A 24,065-nucleotide genomic window follows, 5' to 3' on the forward strand; every position below is an offset into this window, starting at 1 on the left:
CTCCGCCTCACTCGTGGCTAATTTTTGTCTTATCCGCCGCTATGTGGTCAGGAGGACAGAAAAGAGTGACAATAAAACCGATTTTGAGCTAGGAATAGTACTTTTACAGGTAGTATTTTGACCGGGAGTTGTATCTTGAGAGCAAAGTTATGGAAAATATACTTACTTCTGATATGCAGCTGAGACTGTACAGAGGCCAAGAAGGTCCTGGGTTGGAGATGCGGGGGACGTGGGAACATAGCATGCACTCACATCCCAGCACATCTCCCTACACACTCACATCCCAGCACATCTCCCTACACACTCACATCCCAGCACATCTCCCTACACACTCATATCCCAGCACATCTCCCTACACACACATCCCAGCACATCTCCCTACACACTCATATCCCAGCACATCTCCCTACACACACATCCCAGCACATCTCCCTACACACTCATATCCCAGCACATCTCCCTACACACACATCCCAGCACATCTCCCTACACACACATCCCAGCACATCTCCCTACACACTCATATCCCAGCACATCTCCCTACACACTCACATCCCAGCACATCTCCCTACACACTCATATCCCAGCACATCTCCCTACACACACATCCCAGCACATCTCCCTACACACACATCCCAGCACATCTCCCTACACACTCACATCCCAGCACATCTCCCTACACACTCATATCCCAGCACATCTCCCTACACACTCATATCCCAGCACATCTCCCTACACACACATCCCAGCACATCTCCCTACACACTCACATCCCAGCACATCTCCCTACACACTCACATCCCAGCACATCTCCCTACACACTCACATCCCAGCACATCTCCCTACACACTCATATCCCAGCACATCTCCCTACACACTCATATCCCAGCACATCTCCCTACACACACATCCCAGCACATCTCCCTACACACTCATATCCCAGCACATCTCCCTACACACTCACATCCCAGCACATCTCCCTACACACTCATATCCCAGCACATCTCCCTACACACACATCCCAGCACATCTCCCTACACACACATCCCAGCACATCTCCCTACACACTCACATCCCAGCACATCTCCCTACACACTCACATCCCAGCACATCTCCCTACACACTCACATCCCAGCACATCTCCCTACACACTCATATCCCAGCACATCTCCCTACACACTCATATCCCAGCACATCTCCCTACACACACATCCCAGCACATCTCCCTACACACTCATATCCCAGCACATCTCCCTACACACTCACATCCCAGCACATCTCCCTACACACTCATATCCCAGCACATCTCCCTACACACACATCCCAGCACATCTCCCTACACACACATCCCAGCACATCTCCCTACACACTCACATCCCAGCACATCTCCCTACACACTCATATCCCAGCACATCTCCCTACACACTCACATCCCAGCACATCTCCCTACACACTCATATCCCAGCACATCTCCCTACACACTCACATCCCAGCACATCTCCCTACACACTCATATCCCAGCACATCTCCCTACACTCACATCCCAGCACATCTCCCTACACACACATCCCAGCACATCTCCCTACACACTCACATCCCAGCACATCTCCCTACACACTCATATCCCAGCACATCTCCCTACACACTCATATCCCAGCACATCTCCCTACACACTCATATCCCAGCACATCTCCCTACACACTCATATCCCAGCACATCTCCCTACACACACATCCCAGCACATCTCCCTACACACTCACATCCCAGCACATCTCCCTACACACTCATATCCCAGCACATCTCCCTACACACTCATATCCCAGCACATCTCCCTACACACTCATATCCCAGCACATCTCCCTACACACTCACATCCCAGCACATCTCCCTACACACTCATATCCCAGCACATCTCCCTACACACTCACATCCCAGCACATCTCCCTACACACTCATATCCCAGCACATCTCCCTACACTCACATCCCAGCACATCTCCCTACACACACATCCCAGCACATCTCCCTACACACTCACATCCCAGCACATCTCCCTACACACTCATATCCCAGCACATCTCCCTACACACTCACATCCCAGCACATCTCCCTACACACTCATATCCCAGCACATCTCCCTACACACTCACATCCCAGCACATCTCACTATTACCACAACCGTCACTATCAACAACACCGTCATCACTGCTATCATCACCGCAGCTGAAACTGTTCATATGCTTACTACGGGATTAACGATAATGCTACTACATCTGCGGTCAGCACCTCCACAACCAACCTACAACTACAATCAGTACCTCCATTACCCACCTACAACTACAGCCTATGCCTCTATCATCACCCATCTACAACTAGAGCCAGCACGTCTATCACCACCGTTACAATGGAGGGACTGAGAGAGGGTCATCAGCAGGAGGGTGTACGCAACCTGAGTCTCATCAGCTGGTGACCTCGGCCTCGATGTACACTAACATCAGCTGACGTACACTAGTTGGCATTACGGTTCTAACTGTGAGGCCCTCCTCCACCTTCCCATCCTCTTATACACTCATTCTCCCGTGCACAGACGACGCAGCACGTTTACACAACACCCCAGAGGAGTTAGCAGCGGTGCAGGGAGCACAGTGTTCGTCAGTCCCTGGTACACGAGCGAATGGAACATGTTATCAGGATTTCCACAAGTTTTCTGTCAGTTGCCTCTCGCTTTGTTTATTGTGTTTACTTGCCCTGGTGTGTCCGGAGAAACATTTCCATCTTACTCTGAGTGGAACACTACCTGGGAATCAGATGACTCTGGAGGGATCGGTTCTGATTATGAATCGGCAGATAATGATACAGACGTGGAGTACAGCGATGAGATACGCCGTGAGCTGGGCCACCTAGAGTATGTGGCAGACTCTGACACTACTAACTGCCATCACTTCTCTCCAGACCTCAGCCTCACACTTCAGCTGGGGGAGGAACTGTTGAGAGTGTCTCCGACCCTCCACTACAGAAGTCTCCAGTTCCTGGGTATCCTAGATGACCCTAAAGGTAACATCTACACCCAGAGTGGCAGCAAGACGGAACCAGGTACGGTCAACGAAGCCAAGGAAGGTCAGCTTTAATATTATGGTCATGTGGGCGTTGTTTTGAGAATAGTTTCGGATAGTTAGTTGAAGGCTAGCCAGGGTCGCTCCCTCCTGTACACTGCCGTTGACTTTCCTCACTCCCGACGGTTCTCTACCAGGGTAACTCACGGGCCTCCTGAGACCGGTATGGCATGACCTGCATGGCAGACTACCTCTCCTGCTCCATAGACTGTATATGAACTGGAGATGCTGACATTTGTGGGCTAATACAAGTTGTATCCTTCCGTAGCAACATGTTCTTATGAGGGGAGACGACACCAGACTTGTCTGCACGCCGCCCCCGATACCACTGTCCATCTTCGCCTAACTTTTATCTTCACAGCGCCCTCATCTTCACAGCGCCCTCCTCTTCACTAAACCTCGACACCAATGGACTTTGACCTGACCCTTATGAATCAGGTCAAAAAGTATAAAAAGACATCGAGTAAAACCAATGTTTACCTTCTGCGGAGGCATAAATAGCACAATCTGAAAAGGATTTACAAATTTCGCAAGGTGCAAATATACTGGGATTTATATTGATATACTTGTCAACAATTGTATCATCCCTGAAAGCAGTTTGGCTTCCTCCAGGTGTGGAGGAGTCTCTCGTAGCCGGGCAGGACGGACGCGATGTCGACGAGGTCGCAGAAGCTCCGACCCAGCGAGACACTATGGACCACCTCGGGGCCAGGAGGGACGGTGAGAGTGGCCAGGTTTATCTGTCCAAGATGAACTATTCTGAGAACCTTCCAGACGACGATCACCATCTTTCTCGACGACACGACGACCACAACTACCGTCCAGTGATGTACTATCCGGAGGTTAAGTGTAAACATTCCAACACCGGCATCTTCTCCTTCCTGGCCTTCTGCATCCTGTCATTTGACATCACAGCAGACATCATGAAGAGCATCAACATCTCCATCGACATTGGTACGTATCTCTGTGTCCTGTAACCATACTTGTGCACAGATCAACACAAGGACTCCTGGGCTTCCAGAGGGACACATGACTCTTGATGGTTACATTATTTCACTGTCTGTCTGAACAATTACACGTGTATATGTTATGTGTGTTTATATCTTGGATATATTCTTGTGGTCTTCACAGACCATCACTAAACGTTACCTATAAGTCGGCCGAGGTACGGCACGACAGGCGAGACCTTGCTTGGCAGGCGTCTCCTCACCCCGGGTGTACACAGAAACACACCTGTGGCTCTCATCTGGCCTACCGTCACTAAGGAGCTACTCTACGGTAGTCAGTCATCCCTGGTCGTCAGCTGTGGCAGTGGTCATCATCAACAACATACACCGTGACACCTGATGTAAACTGACGCGTTAACTTTGTTATGGTGTGTTGCAGGTGGCGGGTGCAGCTGTGGCGGGTGTAGCTGTGGGAATGGCACGAGTTGTGGAGGAAACAACAACAATAACAACAACAACAACAACAACAACAACAACAACAATAGTAATATCAACACCAGGAGCGGGCTAACCTCATACCTCTACCCACAACTCACCGGACGCAAGTTCGGCTGCGGCTGCGGCTGCGGCTGTTGTGGGGGTAACAACAACAATAACAACAACAACAACAACAACGATAACGGAGGTGGAGGAGGCACGGGAGGTGGAGGAGGAACAGGAGGAGGGAACAACAACAACAACAACAACAACAACAACAACAACAACAATGTGGTTGGTCCCAGCAGGGTAGGGAGGTTCCTGCCACGGAGCTACGGCTACGGCCGCTCGCTGGTGGACAGCGTGATGGAGGGCGTGGCCAACCTGCTACACCCTCCCTCCACACACATCGACCACCTGCCTGACGGAGGAAGTCAGGAACCACACAGTCAGGAAAAGGAGAGACACACTGAAAATTTTGGCAGAGAATTTAGGAATATCTATCGTTATATGAACAATGAGTCAGATGAAGACAAGCAAGAACAGCTGAGCGCTGCTGATGAACCAGTAGGTGGCTCAGACCAGACTGAAGACTTGGAGGCCGAGTATGATAATGAAAAACCCATCATGCACGAGAGAGACAACATGATCCACACCAACCACGGTGGTGTTCCTAGACTGGCGTTAGTTTCTCCAGAGATGAGGTTCTGGCCGCTATGGCCAACCTACCAACAGCTACTGGGAGGTAAGCCAGAGGCTCTGTCGAAAGGCGTAGGTCAACTGTTTCTGAGGGAGTGGTTCAGGGTTGTGATGAAGGTATTAGGACCACGCCTTAATGCCACCCGCGCCCTCTCTGCTGCCTGGTCCAGGGAGGCGACATAGTGACATTTGTCTCCTTCACTATGCCTTCTGCTGCATCCTAGGGGAGCGCCAGTTCTGTGCCTCCCGACCCCGGAAGAAGGACCTACCAGGTGCCACCCAGTTTAGTGAGATAGGATCTATTGGCTGCCATTCGACCCTCTCTACTCCAAGATTACTGCTAGAACCCACTCCAGGGCACATGAGACACTGTATTAACCATTTTAAGAATTAAGACTTCTTAAGAGTACGGTACAGTTCATTCTCCACACCTTTACAGCCACAAACTAGGTCTCAGAAAGTCCAGAAAAAGACAACAATATCATGGCAGTGAACACTCTTACCCTGATAGTTCTCCTCGCGTCTGGTCGTCGTCACGTCTGGTCGTCGTCACATCTGGTCGTCGTCACACCTGGTCGTTGTCACATCTCTTCATTAATTGTCATGTATTTTCTTAAATAAAAAGTCGTACATCAGACTGTAGTGTTCACGTTATTGCCTTGGTAACTAGTGAAGAAGCAACCAGTCATGCTCCATAGATACATGATGGTAAGTAACATCTCGGACTATGATATCATACCCAGGGGCCGCATCGTCGAACTATATAGTCTTGTCGTTGTGTTTTGAAGAATCGACAGTATTTATTGGAGACTGTCTGGGTCAACCGCCTCTCACCACCACAACATTATAAGCATAAGGGGTACGCTGCATATGATCACGTCTCAGAGAGATGCTGAGGGAAGAGAGGCACGACGGACACCAGACCTTCCGAGCAGTTGAACTGAGGACCTAGTATGATGTAATTAAGAAGATGAAGGTGTTATGGAGAAAAGTAAAAACTGCAGATGGATTAGTTAAGTAATGATATGAGGAAAGGCCATATCAACTAGAACTAATGGTTGAACATGACAAATGACATAACTGATAGTGGAGAACTTTTCCAGTGGGCCTGACTGTCTGTCCTAGCGGGCCTTATTGCATACTCCAGAGCGCCTCATCGTTTCACCCAGCAGGCCTTACTGACTGCTCCAGCTGGTCTGACTGCTGCAGCAGGCATTACTGGCTACTCTAGTGGGCCATATTGTGTCCCAGCACTGAATTTTCCTGAAAAGATGGCCTGGGTTGCATGCGGCACGTCTGTGCTAGACAGTATTAAACAGCATGTTGGGCAGACTTACTGTCTACATAGACTTTATACAAATCCGGACATTAATAATTCTGTTCAGAAAATGGAGTGTGAAGGACAGACCGCAAAGTGTACGTTTATTTTTGTTGACATCATCGTCACAGAGACCAGCCTGAAGGTGTTGGCTGCTACTCCAACTGTCTTAGTTGAATGATACAGGTGGACAGCTTAGGGTATAACCTCCTCTTGTACCAGAGGGATACTCGGTACGTCGAAGGCATGATAGACGTCCAGTATAACCTGGAACCAAGCTTTCACATAACCCTCAGAGTAACTCCTTTTGCGTGTCCGACCCTGACGCCTGATGAGCCACTGGTGAATGGCAGCGAAACTTTCGTACGGCACCGTCAACGCCTCCTCCTTCCTTCCCTTCTCCAGAGCTCCTCCTGGGTGGTCCGCCTCGCTGTTGGAGGAGGAGTCCACCGAATTTCCTGAATGATGTGCGTGAAGATCTCCAGGCCAGGCGCTGGCAGCTGGCTCTTGAGGGATGCCCGTTTCACTGGCGTCCCCTGGTGCGTCGGGCTGGCCTTTATCTGGGATCCCAGGCAACACCAGGACGAGTGGTTGTTGTGCATCACCCTCGGGAAGCCTGCTGGAGGTATGACCCCCGACCATGTTTATGGCAGATGCCAGTGTGTCTAGTGATCTCTTACCATTGTTGTTGTTATTGTTGTTGTTGGTGTTGTTATTGTTATTATCATTGCTGCCGTTATTTGTATTGTTTGACGTAGATGCAGATGATGTAATGTTAATATCAGTGTTAATGGCGCCCATTATGTCAGCGGTGATGTCCAAACTAAGGATGGCGAAAGCGAAGAAGGAGTACATTCCTGTGTTGGACGGCTTACACACCACTTGTCAGGAGGGAGGACGTCCTCTCGTTAGCCTCCATCTCAAGTTCCACTGTTTACGTTGACAATGTTAATGAAACTTTCGGTAAAAATCTTATTTATGAAATTATTACAATAACAACACCTGTCCAGGAAGTTATTAAGCACTAAACGTTTATTAAGTCTATGTTATCCTTCGTCTATGAAAAACAAATTCAGCCAATGATAATCAGTAATAAATAATAATGATAATAATGATAATTAATAATAATAATAATAATAATAATAATAATAATGATAATGATAATAATGATAATAATAATAATAATATTAATAATAATAATAATAATAATAACATAATGATAGATAAATAATGATAACGTTAACCCAACTCGTAAAATTATCTCACTTGCGGCGCTCCATAATGGCGGCCGACTCCTTGAGGAGGGAGGCTGTTGTCCTGGGGTCTGCCGGTCACCTCTGGTTCGAGTGTCGTTCGTCTTTTCCGTCTGGGGAACGGCCACGTCTCTGTCCATTCTTTTTCCTTCATTGCTCCAGCAAGGTCACCACCTGGTAACGTATGCATTTCACTGCCTCTGTTGTGCATGCCTCCATCGGGAGACTCGCTCTGGGGTCCTGGGAAAAGAAAATCTCCGTAAATGCTGGAGTTGTAATGATGCACGCTAGCTCCACTACAGCTGGCATCTGACCTCCAACCATCGTCCCAGGTTATGACTCTGTGCGTTCCTGCTCCATCGCTTTGGACGTTTTTCCTCCTGGGAGACACAAGCTTTTGCGACCATGATTATTTCAAATATAAAAGTGTTTAAATATGTTATCTTTCAATTTTAAAACAAAAAGTTTTTTTGAGCTAAAAAACAACCTTCAATTTTTGGCATTTTTGTAAGAAAAATAGATTTCCTTTAAAGACTCATTATAATAAGTATTTTTCATGCTGAATACGAATCTGGTTCTCAAATATCATCACATCTCTCTAACCTTTTCATTACTTACTTGATCAAACCACCTCACACCACATATTGTCCTCAAACATTTCATTTACAACACATCCACCCTCCTCCGCACAACCCTATCTATAGCCCATGCCTCACAACCATATAACATCGTTGGTATTTTCAGAAGTTGATGGGCCCGGTGCTCGAAATGTTGCAAGAACTCTAGGGATTCCACCGGCAAATATTTACAATTCCCGGCTGACTGTGCAGGAGTGTGAGGCTGGAGTGTGGGAGAAGGACTCTGTTGAAGATCGGGGTTTATGTTATGGTTTGGATTCAAGTTAAGGAGGATCAAGTTCGTGGGAGGCATTTTCAAACCCTCCGTCTACGAGTAACTCAAAGATCTTTTAAGTTATGAAAACCTTATTTGTGATGTAATGGCCGCTCACAAACATTACTATAATACGTCTGGAAAAGATTTGTAGTTTGATTTTGTTGCGGATTTATTTGACTTCGTTCGTTTCGAGGCCTTCCTAAATATGCTTGTATGCATTCGTGACGTGATGCGTGAACCATGTCCGTAATGATGAACGAGATGAGAACTACGGTCAACAGTTGAAACAAGTATCGGGTGATGGATCTTGCTATGACACATTCATAGTGACATCAATGTCCCTTCCTTCGTTAAAATTGTTTCACCATCACACACTATTCTGTTGCTACTTCATATAGAGAGAACAAGTTCGGTGAAGATAGTGACCAGCACTTGACAAAGCAGTAGGTGACTCCCTCTTGTGCTTGTGTGGTCGACTCAACACTAACTGGCTCCCACAAGTAGTGCCACCCTCACTGGCGACACAAGAGCCAGAGCAAAGCGAGGTGAGAATGAGAGACGGAAGGAGGGATGGCTTCACACCTCACCTGACGCATGACGACCGTACAGAAAATAGCAGTAATAATTATCAGACCGACGCAGTGTGTGGCCGGGGCACGGGATGTCATCTGTGTGTGTGTGTGTGTGTGTGTGTGTATGGGCTGAGGCTGGGGCTAGAGGTTTGTGTGAAACGTCACAGTTTCATATTTGTACTTGTTTATGTTCTATCATCTCTGTGGCAAATAATTAGTAAGAGATTACCAAGAGGAATATCTCCAAACCTCGCCCCGGCTATGGCCCCGGTACAACCCTCACCCCGGCCTGGCTGCGTTAGCAGGTACCGATAATCTTGCTACGCCTCACCTGCTCCGTTACTCCCCCCCCCCCCCCCCCCCCCCCCCCGTACTAGCAACCTCTGTCAACTTACATCTTCCTCTCCAGTGTCAGTTCAGCGTTCCTGTCATCTAGACTCATATTATTTAGATATACTCCTCATAGTCCGACTTTGTCTCAAATTATGTACTGCGGCAGAGCTGGTGGAGGAGAGAGAGAGAGAGAGAGAGAGAGAGAGAGAGAGAGAGAGAGAGAGAGAGAGAGAGAGAGAGTAACGGTGTACCTGCACAATGTTGACACGCTCGCCAGGCACACTTGTGGATCATACAGGGAACTCCAAGATGGCGTCGTTTACAACATGGCGGTCAGTGTTGGCTGTGGGAGGGTGCTGGTGGCGTCGTCATAGTGAAGGGAAGCGTCACGTTTTGTTAGGAACGACAGAACAACAGGTTAGTTATCGTATGTCGGGATGTGGCCCTTAGTGATGACCTTGTTGTGGTGTGATATGATGATTCTCATTTTCTCCTGAGGGTGACAGATCGGATCAAACGTAGATTATTATCATGTAACACATTATGGCAACAAACATGATGTGTGAATAGTGAACACTTCTTCGAAAGATGTCGGGATAGAACAACCGGCAACCTTACACAGGACAACATACAGAAGTGTGAAATGTTGTGTGTCAGAGATGTGAGGAGGCCAGACCCCACAAGTGCGCACCACATCTTTCCTCGTAATACTTCATTGTTTAACACATAATCTTCATCTGATGATAAGATTAACAATAAAAGTTATCTCGTCTTGAGTTCTGTGCACCATTGGCAGGTGCTGTCTGTTGAAGAGCAACAGCGACCTTGTGCCACAATGATGTCTACTGAACAGTAACAGATTATAGTGACACAGTGCAAGGTAACACCCGTCACACTGTATATATGAGTAATACTACCACATGGTTACTCCAGCACGCACCACCATGGTACTGACCAACAGAGCTCTGAGGCAGATACAGCACACCGAGCAAGTCCTGTAGGTCCCTGATATAGATATATTTTGCAGGGTCGGCATGAGGGCGGCGTGGGTGTGGCTGTACGTATGGGTGGGCGTTTGGGAGGCTAAGTGTGGGTGGGGAAACCTCCTGGACCATGACACCAGTAACAAGGACCACGTCCTACCTTCCCACGATGACCTCCACCTTCAGCCCTTCCCTGTACCACCACCACCCCAGGTACACACACACACCTTCACTGGTTTGTCTGAATATTTGAATATAACAATATGACACACCTGAATAATATTTGTATGTAAAACATCTGAATATATGTATATAAAACATCTGAATATTTGTATGTAAAACATCTGAATATTTGTATATAAAACATCTGAATATTCTATATGAAATATCTTAATATTTGTATATAAAGCATCTGAATATTTAAAAAATGTTGAGAATACGCATAATACATTTCTTTTTTCATGTGATTATTTATATGTTGTTCCATGGCGTAGTATGCCACGTGACCCTGGGATGGATGCCAGGGGAACACTTGTACCCCAGGGAAGGGTAGCAGGGGAGTAGGCCGGCCCCAGGGTTGAGTCTGGGGATGGGGATCCGAGTAAGGCAATAATTCATTGCTAAACAGTCGTGCACGGCAGGTGGGTCGCACAGGCCAGCCACTCACGCACCTGCCTGGCCGTGAGGAAGGCCCAGCTGACCCCGTCACCGACCACACTGATGACATCCTGACGGGGACGCAGCGGCAGTTGGTCCGGCTACTGCTGGGGCGTGACTGGAAGCTGGTGGTGCGTGATCCAGAATTCAGGCAGCTGCTGAAACAAGAAATGGCGCGATCAGATGTCACTTCCTTCACCCAAAATTATGACACGATTATTGAGAGGGCCAGCATTGCGGCTAGTAGAGCTGAGGAGGCATCAGGGGGTGACGTCCACAGACTGGCAGAGGAAGTAATGGCGGAGGCTGAGACCCTAGGCCTGGACCCAGGAAGGTTGGCGATGTTGCCCCAACAGAACCATCAGGAAGGTAGGAGGGACGCTCGCCAAAACAATATCTATGACGTCATAGATGATCTCACAAACTTGAACAAGAAAATACCTGAGAGATCCTCACCCCTGCGAGATACCCATGACAACTACGTCTCTGAGTCGCCAGTTCCTTATGCCGTCCTTCCGCTCAAAGACATGATGGGTATCTTCCAGGCCCTGAACCTTGAGTACTGGCCCTCTGCCTCAGGCTACGACGCCCCAACAACACACACAGCCCCGCCCTCCTACAGTCCTCCCCATCAATCCCCGAGTTACAACCACAAGCCCTCGGGGTATGTTCATCTGCCACCTCCCGAGAGCCCCACCTACCACGCTCCACCGCCTATCGAGGTATGCCCTTCGGGGCATGGCGGTGTCTTCGCCTTCTTCGCCTTCATCACCCTCACCCTCACCCTCATGATTGACTTCACCCTCTCCATCATGGTCAATATCAACGCCACAGGCATCGGAGGTGGTGCAATAGCTGGAGGAAATAATAATAATAATAATAATAATAATAATAATAATAATAATAATAACAATAATAATAACAATAATAACAACATTAACAATAACAATGGTCGTGCGTTTGATATATTCCAAAATAACTTCGGTGGACTTGATATTGACTGGTCGGTTGTGTCAGACCTGGACCTCGTTGACCATAACCTTCCGGAGAGATACAGACAGTCACGAGACGTCCCAGTCTCCGACTCCTTTCACGACTACACACCCATTATGAAGACCGGCATCAAGAGGCCCAGAATGATTTTCGATGAATGGAAGAAGGCCTTTCCATTTGGGTCAGTGTTTATCTCGCCAAACTCCAGGGTAAAGATCGCCACAACAGCCTTACAATTGGAGGGGATGGAGTTCCTGAGGCAATCCCTCACGTATGACCCTTTAGTTTACAAGACTAATCCTTTCACCAAATCCGGAAACATAAAGAATGAAACAACCAACGATCATCACTCGTACCCAGATGTACGACTGGCTGGAAAATTGGAAATTGATTATAAAGACAATTTGGAAGAGCACGACTCAGTGAACCACACCGAGCAACTACTGTTGGACGGATCACTGGATGACTCACTTATCGCTATGAAGAACTACACCGATTTTCTCAACTCGACGCATTTGTATTTCCTGCCAGATTATGATCTCAGTCACTCCGTCCACGCCTCTGCCACCGTCAACATGGACACCTCTAGTAAAGGAAATGATAATGAAGAACACAGTAATGAATTAGAGCTTACTTACGTAGGAGGTAACACTGATGGAAGTCCAACCATGTCCAGTGATTCAGAGAACACAAGGATGGAAGTGACTGTTGTGGAGGTGCAACAGCAGGAGGAGGAAGCGTACGTTGAGGAGAAAGAGGAAGCGGCGTACGTTGTGGAGGAGGAAGTGCATTTCCGACAGACTTTACTGCCCAGAGGAAAGCAAATATATTCGCAGAGACGCCGTCATTTCAGACGAGCTGAACGTTGGCGGGACACCAGGCCGAGAGATAGCCTGACGGACCAGTACCAGTCTTCTATATTGCCCCATAACCAGGTAGGAACAACTGATTTTAATACCACTGTCAAGATTTACATTTCAAAACGTTATTTAGTTTTGTTCTCATGACTGAAAAGTTTTAGATTCATCCTAGATATTCCTATGTATATTTTTCACTGTTATATTCAAAAGTTGAAGAAGTCAGTACGTAGCTGACAATTGCCAGTTTACATTGAGCTGGTGCGTGTGAGGGAGGGGCTCAGGTTGGCTAAGGATGTAGCTGTATCAGGTGAACCTGCAACAGTGGTGCCAGGCTGGGCACGAGTGCCAGGAGGCGGCGGTGCGAGCCATGTTCCAGGTGATGCGGGGATACGTCCTGGCGTTGGCCGAGACTCGACAGGCCTGTGTCCTGTGGCTCCTCTGCCACGCCTCCGCCAGAGCGGCCGCTGAGGGTGCCGTGGGAATCATGGCCGCCACACTCGCCAGGTGAGGCCTGTTACGGATGACACACACACACACACACATGATATCTTCATCATTAACATTCGCGAGCGAATATAGCGGCGTCTCCTCCTGTACTGTTGTCACCCATCCATAATCATGCTCACAAAGGAGGGAGATGCCACTAACTCGTTTTCATTACACCAACGAAAAACCGAAGTTCAATACGTAGGCCCTTGACAAGACCCATAACACTTTCGTAACTTCAGCCTTAGCTTGATACCCTCATCTTTATCACAGCGTCATGGGTCATGTCAAAGGTCATCTCTGGTACAGTAATTCTACTGGCATTTGACCAGATCCTATCGAATCAGGTATAAGGTCATCTTCACGACATCCTCATCTTCACTGCACCACGTACACTACACTATACCCTAACTACTGCCTAAGAGTCAAGTGTATATTTTTCCTGCTGCGGGAACACATAATTAGAGATTACACTCAAGCATTAGATTTAGTTTGCAACTGGTGATTATGTTACAGCGGTGTGGCGAGCCAGTACCCAGTGGTGGTGGCAGGGGCTGGGCTGAGGGCGACCGTGGCCGCTAGGAACGTTGGCCTCCGCACCGCAAACTGCTCCAGGTTCTACGTCCCGCTCTGCCGCGTCGCGCACTTACAAGACCGAGGACGTGACCGTCCATAGAATCAATTCTTCCACGTCACGAACTGAGAAATATATGACTCACGACCTTATGTTGCTCGTATCTTTTACCTTTATGATCATAGCTAGGTTTTCCTTCATATGACCTCCACCCCCACCCGACCTGTAGGAATGTAGTGAAGACGGTCGTTGACCTGACCTGTAAGGATGTGGTCAAGATGGTCGTTGACCTGACCTGTAGGATTGTATGTTGGTGTCATTGATCTGTTAAGATGTAGTGAAGATGGATTGAGTGAATTTTGGTTGACCGCCGGTATAGTGAAGATGAGTTCTGTGGTGTTGCCCTCCATTGTGGACATAATGGTGAGTGATAGCATAGAGTGATCGACATGCTGTAGTCTATTTCCAATGTTTGAGCTTCTCCTGATAATCATTTTCACCACTGAAGTATGAACGTTGTATCATATTTACAAATATGTCCTGTCTACGATCATTATTTGCTCTTTAGTGCGTCTTCCTGAAGTATGGCAATCCCACACACCACGTGACACTTCATATGACACATTATATTTCGTGTGAGATGATGACATCTCGTTATCGTTACCCGCAAAGAACAGAACAGGAGGGGAAGGTTGTACTCCGACCACAGGAGGAGAACAGTTTGAAGAGATACTGTCTCTATCCCGTCCGTAAATACTTATCATTTTTTTGAGAAAAGTAACACAGAAGGTAAAGAGAAGTACTGTATTTACAGGACATAAATGACCTAGTACAGGATCCCGCCCGTCTGGGCCTCCCCTACACCCACTGCCACACAATCTATTAATAAAGATGCTGAGCGACCAGTTATGTCCCTCTAGCATCAAGTATTATGACTGGTACTGTACCAAACAACAGTCTTGCTCTGACCATAAGACCAGAAGTATACTCTCATGATACTGCAGCAGCCAGGATTACGTTGGATCACATATCTCTGGCAGGTAGAAGGTAATCCTAGACTTCTGTAATCCTTTTGCGCTATTGCACACAGGATGAGCAAGAGGTGCACAATAAATTTGCCGAGGTTACCGACACAAATCAAATCTAGCTAAGATACTACTAGATGTAAGGCAAGTCGTGTACCATAAGACTACACTGTGCCGCAACAGAAGGTACCATATGACCATACTTTTACACTACAGAACATACCATATGACCACAGGATAATATTACGGAACATACTATATGACCACAGTATAACACTACAGAACACATCATACTTTCATTATAGACTTACATGCATCTTGAGTTCTCCCATTTCTTTATGAATTTTCTAATAGTTCACAATAGCATACTTCTTCAACCGTTGTATCCGGCCTTTGTAAACCCGTGAACCTCATTCATGTAACTGACTGTATCCATAATGACAATTGTGTACCTTGCCTTATGTACTGCTTCACTGTCCATGTTCATGCGTGGTGCCTCAGTCCACCTCCGTGACTTGCCTCTTGTTAACATATACTAGTATGAGTATACATCAGTATGTATAAACTAAAGATCATTGGTATACACGGATATCAGTCGAATGTTTGTAATGTCTTGTCCAGGTCATAGTATGTCAAGTGGCAAATGATGTGGGGAGAGTAGCGCAACCTCCAGCTTGGCCGGCCGGAGGTACATACCACACCGGTACATCATTTTTATAACAGTTCTCGTGGTCTCGGTTCACGCTCGCTCTCACGTCACGACCGGGGTGCAATGAGGTCATGACATCCTCAGGGACGGCGGCAAATGTATAGCCCCCTCGTTATATCAAGCCAACCCAAAAACCCTGTCTCGCTTTGCTGAAAGATAGCGGCAGGTGATGGGCGCCAGGCTCGACCTCTGACAATGCCGGCCTGAGGTTCCTGTCTCACAGTGCACCGGCACAGAAGTGGGTCGCCACAGCTGGTCGAACACGACCGTTGGGACTGGATGGTATCTACACCACAGTAAACATGGAGAAATGTTTGCGTTACGTATCAGAGGTAAGAGTAGGGTTACCACTGAAAGGTTAGACGTTTACTGAAGTCTCTGTCCGCACAGCGGAGTCCCTAACAGCGTCCTGGCCGCACAGCGGAGTCCCTAACAGCGTCCTGGCCGCACAGCGGAGTCCCTAACAGCGTCCTGGCCGCACAGCGGAGTCCCTCATAGCGTCCCGGCCGCACAGCGGAGTCCTTCACTGCGTCCTGGCCGCACAGCGGAGTCCCTCACAGCGTCCTGGCCGCACAGCGGAGTCCCTCACAGCGTCTGGCCACACAGCGGAGTCCCTCACAGCGTCTGGCCACATAGCGGAGTCCCTCACAGCGTCTGGCCACACAGAGGAGTCCCCCACAGCGTCCTGGCCGCACAGAGTGGTCCCTCCTCGCGTACCTGGCCACAGACCGGACTCTGTCACCGGACAGTGGGGAAGGAGACGTGCCCTCAGATGATACTAAAGCAAGGTATCCCTCACCACATCCAAGACCTCGTCTATGATCGGCTGGTACACATGAGAGGGTAGCTGAGGACCCCGGTACACACCGGGATAGCGGTAGGTGTCGGGGAGCGCAAAGCACCGGGAGTAGCGTACGGCGCAGCCCCGCAACTTTGCCCCAGACTGGCCAGCAGTGCCTACGTCAGCGAAGAGTGTCGAATTCACCTTCAGGAGCCACGACCCAGCGTTCAGGCTAAGAAGAGAATGATAGTTGTACAGGCATAGTCTAGATGTGCAACATTGAATGTTTAACTGTATAGCGGGAGCACAACGTTATGTACAGCATGATGTTCAGCTCATAACAGTGGTAAGTATTTAGCCGTATATAACACAAGTATATGAGAATGACACGTACAGAAAACGGACAGGATGACAACTAATTCGTATGATGAGTAATATAATGAGTTGATCAGATGAAAATATGATACTAAAAGGGTAAAGAAAGATAACTGAACGAACAGACACTACCTAATTTCTCTTCCTTCAAAGTTGATGTGAACATACCGGGAAGGAAACACTTTCCATCACCTCAGAGGTGAGTCTTCCATCACGATTAAGATAATGACCATCATTTGGTCTCATATACAAATTAATGGAGAATGTCATCATCCATGTGCAACAAAAGTGTACAAGCGAGAATGAAGATCGTAGAGACATAAAACTACACAATATAATTAACCTGTCCAGCTGACGAATAAGCAGTAAGCGAACAGCTGACGGCATAATAAAGAGTGGATAATCTTAAGACGCGATGTTTATCCATACAGAGGAGAGGCGTTCGTCTGACTTAGGAGGCTAGGGTTTCCGGTGAGATGCTACGTCAGAGGAAATGAAGCTTCGAAATATTTTGAAAGGAGAAATACACAGGTGAGAGACTTGAGCACTACCAGCAGCGGTCAGTGACCACACACACCATTATGTCGTCCAGGGAGATGTTCACAACCACACTGGTGAGGACCGACGCCACTAACACACACTACATGAATTTGGAATCGAGTACGATGACTACTACTTGGTGAAATTATTCAGATCAGAGAAATCTACCATTGTAATTTATTAGTATTACAGTTACTTTGATTACTAATCCTGTTCCTTCATGATTACTTTTCACACCAACCAAAAGCTTAATCTAGGTATAGGCATCACCTTGGCCGATGTGTCCCTGCTACCACATCCACAGTCGTGACACAGCCAATGACGGCTAATTAACCACAACACTTAATCAACTAAAATTCCTGAAAAGAACTTTACGTTGTAAAGTTATGGCGGAACACTCACGGCAACACTTAAGTGCCCGACTGCAGCAGATGATGTGGGCAGAGCCTAGTACTCACAGGCTTGGTTGGGTCAACGGGCAGTAGGTGTGACTGCTGCCCCTTTCAAACATCACCACACGTCATGATGAGACACCTTCTTCCTGGTGCAGCAAACTCAGCCTATTCGATGAGGTACCGACAGCCACCAGAACTGTGGTGAAATGTGGAAGTCGCCAGGCCGCATGTCCCAGGAACGGCGGCCCATAAATATAACCCACCTCTTGCTGTTAGCGACGGCACAGTACACACATCCGGTACAGTAACCACTGCTGATGACGGTAAGGGTACCCATGCCCTTTACTGTACCTACCTGGCGACGTTGGCGATGACTTCCCCAAGGGGACCAGCGGCAGAAGCTTCCTCGGCTCCCTCACACAGGAACCTCTTGGCACATTCGGCGTCGTCAGTGGCCAGGGCGTTAAGGAATCCACGCAGGAGGCTGTAACTGGCGGAGGTGGCCTGTAGCACTTCCTGCTCCTCCTGACGTCCAAGGGAAACGGTTCGTCAGTTCTTCCTCCTTAAACCAGTAAACATCTATCTTTCATTTTCATATTTGTCAAATTAATAGTGAACTTCTCTTCCTCAAGTGATTCTTGCAACTAACGTCGTCATACACAAACTTCCCTGATCTACTTACGGTTAATTTCGTCGAGTGAACATGTAAACAATATATCTTACAATAAACAGAATATAATATACCATCCTGAAGGTCTGTTTGTGGTTAATATGTGACATCTACCTTGGTATACCGCAGCTTATTACATACCATGACCAGAACCTGCACAATCCTTACCAACCACAGGAAGACACTCTCACCTGGCAGGGTGGTATGGGGACACTCTCCCCCTGTGCCGCCCTCCGCCGCCTGGTGCCGTCGTCCATATCTTGCAGCTCCAGGATCAGGTCCAGCAGTGCCAGCAGGAAGGCCAGGAAGCCAAACACACTGAAGGAGTCAGTGCAGGCGCCATACATCCTCCCGTCCACCAGGCTGGGGACCACAAGTGTCACATGGTAACGGTTGTTGGTGGCGGGGAGGAAGGTGTTGCTGGCTTGGATGACGGGTGTTGGTGCTGTGGATGGGAGGTGTTGGTGGCGAAGATAACAAGTCTTGGGGTGGTGAATGAAAGGTTGTTTGGTTGGTAATAAATGACGTTTTTGGTGTGTGGTGGATGTCGGATGTATGTTGGTTGGAGGATGAGAGATGTTTGTTGGGTGACTTTTTTTTTTTTTAGATATGTATGTGATGTGTGGTGGATGACGTGTGTTTGGTGAATTGTGTAGAACAGGTGTCTGACAAGTGGTGGATGGAAGGTGTTTGGTGATGGTGGAGGACGATGGTGGTGATGGTGGAGGATGGTGGTAGTGATGGTGGAGGATGGTGGTGGTGACAACATAAGCAAGCAACAGTGATGATAGTCACAAATGGATCTCATTGTACTCAGAAGTTAGGGTCATGACTTCGTAATGTGTTATCTTTGATAACACGTTACCCGTTCCCATCATACCTCTACTCTCTACGGTAAAATTTTACTCGTTCCCATCATATATGCACTGTCGACAGTAACACGTTACCCATTCCCATGATACCTGTACCGCCTACGGTAACACGTTACATGTAGTACAGTCGCTATTGGAGGTGGAAGTACCGTTGTTACCCTACTTGCTGGAGGAGCGAGTATCGATGTCACCGTACCTGCTGGAGGTGGGGGTACCGATGTCACCGTACCTGCTGGAGGTGGGGGTACCGATGTCATCGTACCTGCTGGAGGTGGGGGTACCGATGTCATCGTACCTGCTGGAGGTGGGGGTACCGATGTCACCGTACCTGCTGGAGATGGGGGTACCGTTGTTACGTACCTGGTGGAGGTGGGGGTAACGTTATTACCGTACCTGGTGGAGGTGGGGGTAACGTTGTTACCGTACCTGCTGGAGGAGGTACCGTTGTTACTGTACCTGCTGGAGGTAGGGGTACCGTTACCGTACCTACTGGAGGTGGTAGTACTCTTGTTACCATACCTGCTGAAAGTGGGGGTGCCGTTGTTAACGTAACTGCGGGAAGTGGGAGTAACCTTGTTACCGTACCTGCTAGAGTTGGCGGTATCATTGTTAACACAGTACCTGCAGAAGGCAGGGGTACCCTTGTTAACATAGTACCTGCAGAAGGCAGGGGTACCCTTGTTACCGTACCTGCTGTAGGTGGAGGTACCCTTGTTACCGTACCTGCTGTAGGTGGAGGTACCCTTGTTACCTTGCCTGCTGGAGTGATGGTACCCTTGTTACCGTACCTGCTGGAGGCAGCGGCCAGATGGGACTGGATCTGCTGCAGGACGATGCTGTTAGAGGATAACACAAGTCGTCACTGGGTGTCAGGCAGATGTTTCACGCTATTGATTCAAACATATATACAATACAGTTACCATGGTGGCATCTTCCGGGATGTTACAGCACTACCACCACAGTAACCTAACGTCTTTCAACATCATGATAAAAAAGTTAACATTATACTTATATCAACCATGAGGTCGTCTCACCTTGCCACCTCGGAGGTGGAACGTTCGGAGTCATCGAGGTTATGACCCTGGGTCACGACCACTCCCAGCACAGTCATCACCAGCACCGTCGCCTCCATGATCACTCCCTAGCACATTACGGCCGACCTCACGCCTTATTTCTCTCGACAATCAATAAGTCAATATTGATTCTAAGTCAGTTCCGTCTAATTCGAAATAAGTTTCATCAATCACGTAGTTCTCTGCAGAATGAGCAAAAGTTTTTTCAGTAAAAGTTTTCGCAACACATTTTCTCTCCTTGTTCGACGATAAATGTTTCTAGATTACTGTAAACAGGGATGTAACTAAATGTGTAGAACAGCTGCAGATAGAAGACTTCCTTTCGCGAAGTGGAGGCGGCAGGTAGTGGTGAATGACGCGTTAAGATCACTGTGTTGGCAACCCGGATCGTCTGGGGCCCACCAACAGTCCCGCCACCTATCGCTGACGTACAGAAGTTGTGTGTAACTGTTTTCCACACAACTGGACTAACGCTGCAACTTGTTCTACTGAAACTATGTCTACAAACATTTAGACTACTGGGCTTGTTCCACCACCTTCCAGGAATCACTGCAATGTCTATATCATCATCTTAGTACCTGACAGCTTCCATCCAAATACCACCATCACAACTCTCTATTACCAAATACCCTACTCATCTACACCAACTTCTATCATCACAATCTTCCAGGCACTACTACTATTATGTCATCACTACCAACCTCACCTACTTCGCCACTTCTATGCTATCACCATCGGGTTCTTATCATCATCCCGCCCTCCCATCATCACAAGCCTCCTACCGCCACCATCCACACGTCGTCATCCTACCAACAAAAGACTCCCACCATCACTAACCTAAAGGTGGTAATGGAGATGTCAGGAAGGATAATAGTTGTTAACAATGTCCAATGAGGAGCTTTCTCATTGTGGGAAGTACAGTTTATTGAAGTAGGGGACAGATAACAGAGCTAATGGTCTTTGTAATGGTCCATCCAAAAAGTGGTAGAAAGAAAATAACAAAACAGAGGCCAGCTCTCCTCCACCCATTAAAACTAAAGAGGTTCCAGAGAGAAGGAGAAAAAACGTTACTTTTAAGGACCTTTGATTCAAAAGGGATCTTCTGGGCATGCAGTCTAGGACTTGAGCCCACCCAGCCTCTCCAGTGTGAATGGCCATGGTGATAAGCCCAAGTGAGCATTAAAGAAGCACATAAAGTATTGCTGCACAACAGAATGTGCTCCAGTAATTACATCTTAAGGTATAACCATTTAACCCAACATGAAGATTGGTGATGTGTGGTGCGAGAGGAGGGTCAACGGATGACACACTAAGGTGAGATGGTAGTTATGATGGAGAGAATGGTGTTGATGACTGTAAGAGACTATAATGATAACAGATGGGTGATGATGATGGAAAGAGGGTCTTTCTCCTTTTTACCTAGAGAAATGGGCACATTGCAAGAGGTCACAGGTGCATGAGATCTAGTACATGCATAAAACCACAAGGAAAATGAAACATGATAAGTTCCCAAGTGCACTTTCATATAATGATCACATCGTCAGGGGAGATACAAGAATGAGATAGAAGACACAGAACAGTCACTTGATATACAAGGAAGAGATGTAGCTAAGACGCCATTGATCCGGTAATGCCTGTTTACCAGTTGCATCTTAGTTACATCTCTTATTTGTATATCAACTGACGGTTCAACGTCTTCTATCTCATTCTTGTGACTCCTCTGATGATGTGATCATTACACGAAAGTGCACTTGGGAACTTATCGTGTTTCATTTTCCTTGTGGTTTGATGCAAATGGACACATGTTTGTCTTAATTAACCAAATCTGAAAATGAAATTTTGGGTATGTTTAGGGCAGCAAGATATCACTACACATTTTGGAGCAGAGAGCACTGACCATCCTTACTCTCGACACATCTGAAGCAGGCTTCCTAATCTGTTTAAAAAGTTTGTGTCTAAGATACGCATCTCAAGAAACTGTGAATGGGATTATCATACCTAAGAATCAAACTATGCATGTAAACAAACAGATATCTGCTTCATGGAAAAGTTGTTCCTGGAAAGTTAGTATTCAAGTAAAACGTATTTCCCATACACTCCCGTCCCATAACTGGAGATGCTTTCTACTGGAAATATTTCGGCTACAAGCCAAACGAAAAAAAAATATTTTAGTAATGTTTTCATATCACTGATAAGACTAAGGCACAATTTTTTTCAACACTAACCAGAGATTGTCACCAACACTACATGAAGTTATTCGGCAGAGATATGATAGAGTTACTTTGGATTTGAAAGGGGTGGTAGGATCTAATGGCTCACCCTATGGGTCTCCTATGTATACTGTAGTTTGTTCTCAAGTGGTTACCAATGGTTACCATCTTGACCGCCAGAAAGCATTTGACATGATACCGCATGGGAGATAGATTAAGAAGCTGCATCATCAGGAGAAAACTCCAATAATGGGTGGAAGATTATCTCATTGGAAGAGAACAGTATGCATGTCACAGAAGCCTTCTCCAAATGGGTGGTGGTGACCATTGGAGAGCCACAGGATTCTGATTTGGGGCTATTATTCTTTTTTGATCTATGTAAACTACCCCTGAGGTATAGACTTCTGAATATATTTGCAGATGATGCAAATGTCATAAGGAAAGTGAAAAGCAAGGAGGATTGTCTCAGCTTACAAGGGGACCTAAGCAAACTCCAAAGCTTGTTTGATAAATGGTTGATGAAATCGACATGAGAAAATGTAAGGTAATGAGGATGGTACAGAGTGAAAGAAGGCTTCAATATCATCATCTGGCAGGAAATAAGCTTTGGGATTTTGTGTGTGAGAAGGAATGAGGAGTTGTCATTGTCCCTAACATCACCAGAATCCCATATCAACTGAATCGATATGGAAACAAAGTGACTTGTCATATATTAGATAAAGGAAATATTTACCAAACTGTTCATATTCTGCACAAGGCCAAAACTTAAATATGCTTTCCCAGGGTTGGTAAACCACACCTAAAGAAGCACAAACAGCTAATAGAGAAGGTCTACAAAAGGCAAACAAAGATGGGATTAGACTTAAGAAAGCAGAGTCAGAGGGAAAGGCTAGAGGCTTTAAATTTGTCCACATTGTTAGAGAGAAAAGTGCAGGTGTCCTGATCAAAAACCCATAAGGTTTTGAAACATTGATGTTAAAGAAAGTGAATAGTTTTTGATAAATGTTGGGGATAGAGCAACCAGAGGAAATAATATGAAATTAAGAAGAAACTTTTCTAAAAAAATGTTAAGAAGTACTTTTATGAGTCGTTGATGAATGGAAAAAATGACAAGATCTGGTAGATGCAGACAGCATACATAAATATATGAAATTTATGATAGTAAGAGAATGTTCAAGAGATGGGGCCATATCGATGTAAAACTATGTTCCCACATGGTACAAAGAGATAATTACACAAAAGATACTTGGTCCCATAC

At 47.0% G+C, this 24,065-nt stretch overlaps 4 protein-coding genes across 4 annotated transcripts; 2 read left to right on the forward strand and 2 right to left on the reverse strand.

Moving 5' to 3' along the window:
* The first annotated feature begins 2,104 nt into the window (after window positions 1–2,104).
* On the forward strand, window positions 2,105–5,831 carry LOC139761997 (uncharacterized). Its single transcript, XM_071686776.1, has 3 exons — window positions 2,105–3,115; window positions 3,613–4,065; window positions 4,498–5,831. The coding sequence occupies exons 1-3, from the start codon at window positions 2,680–2,682 to the stop codon at window positions 5,415–5,417; spliced, it is 1,809 nt and encodes a 602-aa protein (XP_071542877.1). The 5' UTR covers window positions 2,105–2,679; the 3' UTR covers window positions 5,418–5,831.
* A 397-nt stretch (window positions 5,832–6,228) lies between these two features.
* On the reverse strand, window positions 6,229–7,472 carry LOC139762032 (uncharacterized). Its single transcript, XM_071686806.1, has one exon. The coding sequence runs from the start codon at window positions 7,405–7,407 to the stop codon at window positions 6,748–6,750; it is 660 nt and encodes a 219-aa protein (XP_071542907.1). The 5' UTR covers window positions 7,408–7,472; the 3' UTR covers window positions 6,229–6,747.
* A 2,429-nt stretch (window positions 7,473–9,901) lies between these two features.
* LOC139761798 (uncharacterized) lies at window positions 9,902–14,306 on the forward strand. Its single transcript, XM_071686257.1, has 5 exons — window positions 9,902–10,021; window positions 10,632–10,800; window positions 11,229–13,172; window positions 13,405–13,601; window positions 14,100–14,306. The coding sequence occupies exons 2-5, from the start codon at window positions 10,639–10,641 to the stop codon at window positions 14,257–14,259; spliced, it is 2,463 nt and encodes an 820-aa protein (XP_071542358.1). The 5' UTR covers window positions 9,902–10,021; window positions 10,632–10,638; the 3' UTR covers window positions 14,260–14,306.
* A 647-nt stretch (window positions 14,307–14,953) lies between these two features.
* Window positions 14,954–22,284, reverse strand: LOC139761799 (uncharacterized). The gene is made up of 5 exons (XM_071686258.1): window positions 20,559–22,284; window positions 20,313–20,360; window positions 18,844–19,015; window positions 18,338–18,507; window positions 14,954–16,904 (listed from the first exon to the last, which is right to left on the reverse strand). The coding sequence occupies exons 1-5, from the start codon at window positions 20,654–20,656 to the stop codon at window positions 16,670–16,672; spliced, it is 723 nt and encodes a 240-aa protein (XP_071542359.1). The 5' UTR covers window positions 20,657–22,284; the 3' UTR covers window positions 14,954–16,669.
* Window positions 22,285–24,065: the final 1,781 nt, after the last annotated feature.

The sequence above is a fragment of the Panulirus ornatus genome, chromosome 42 (genome assembly GCF_036320965.1).
Source record: "Panulirus ornatus isolate Po-2019 chromosome 42, ASM3632096v1, whole genome shotgun sequence".
Taxonomy (NCBI): Eukaryota; Metazoa; Arthropoda; class Malacostraca; order Decapoda; family Palinuridae; genus Panulirus; species Panulirus ornatus.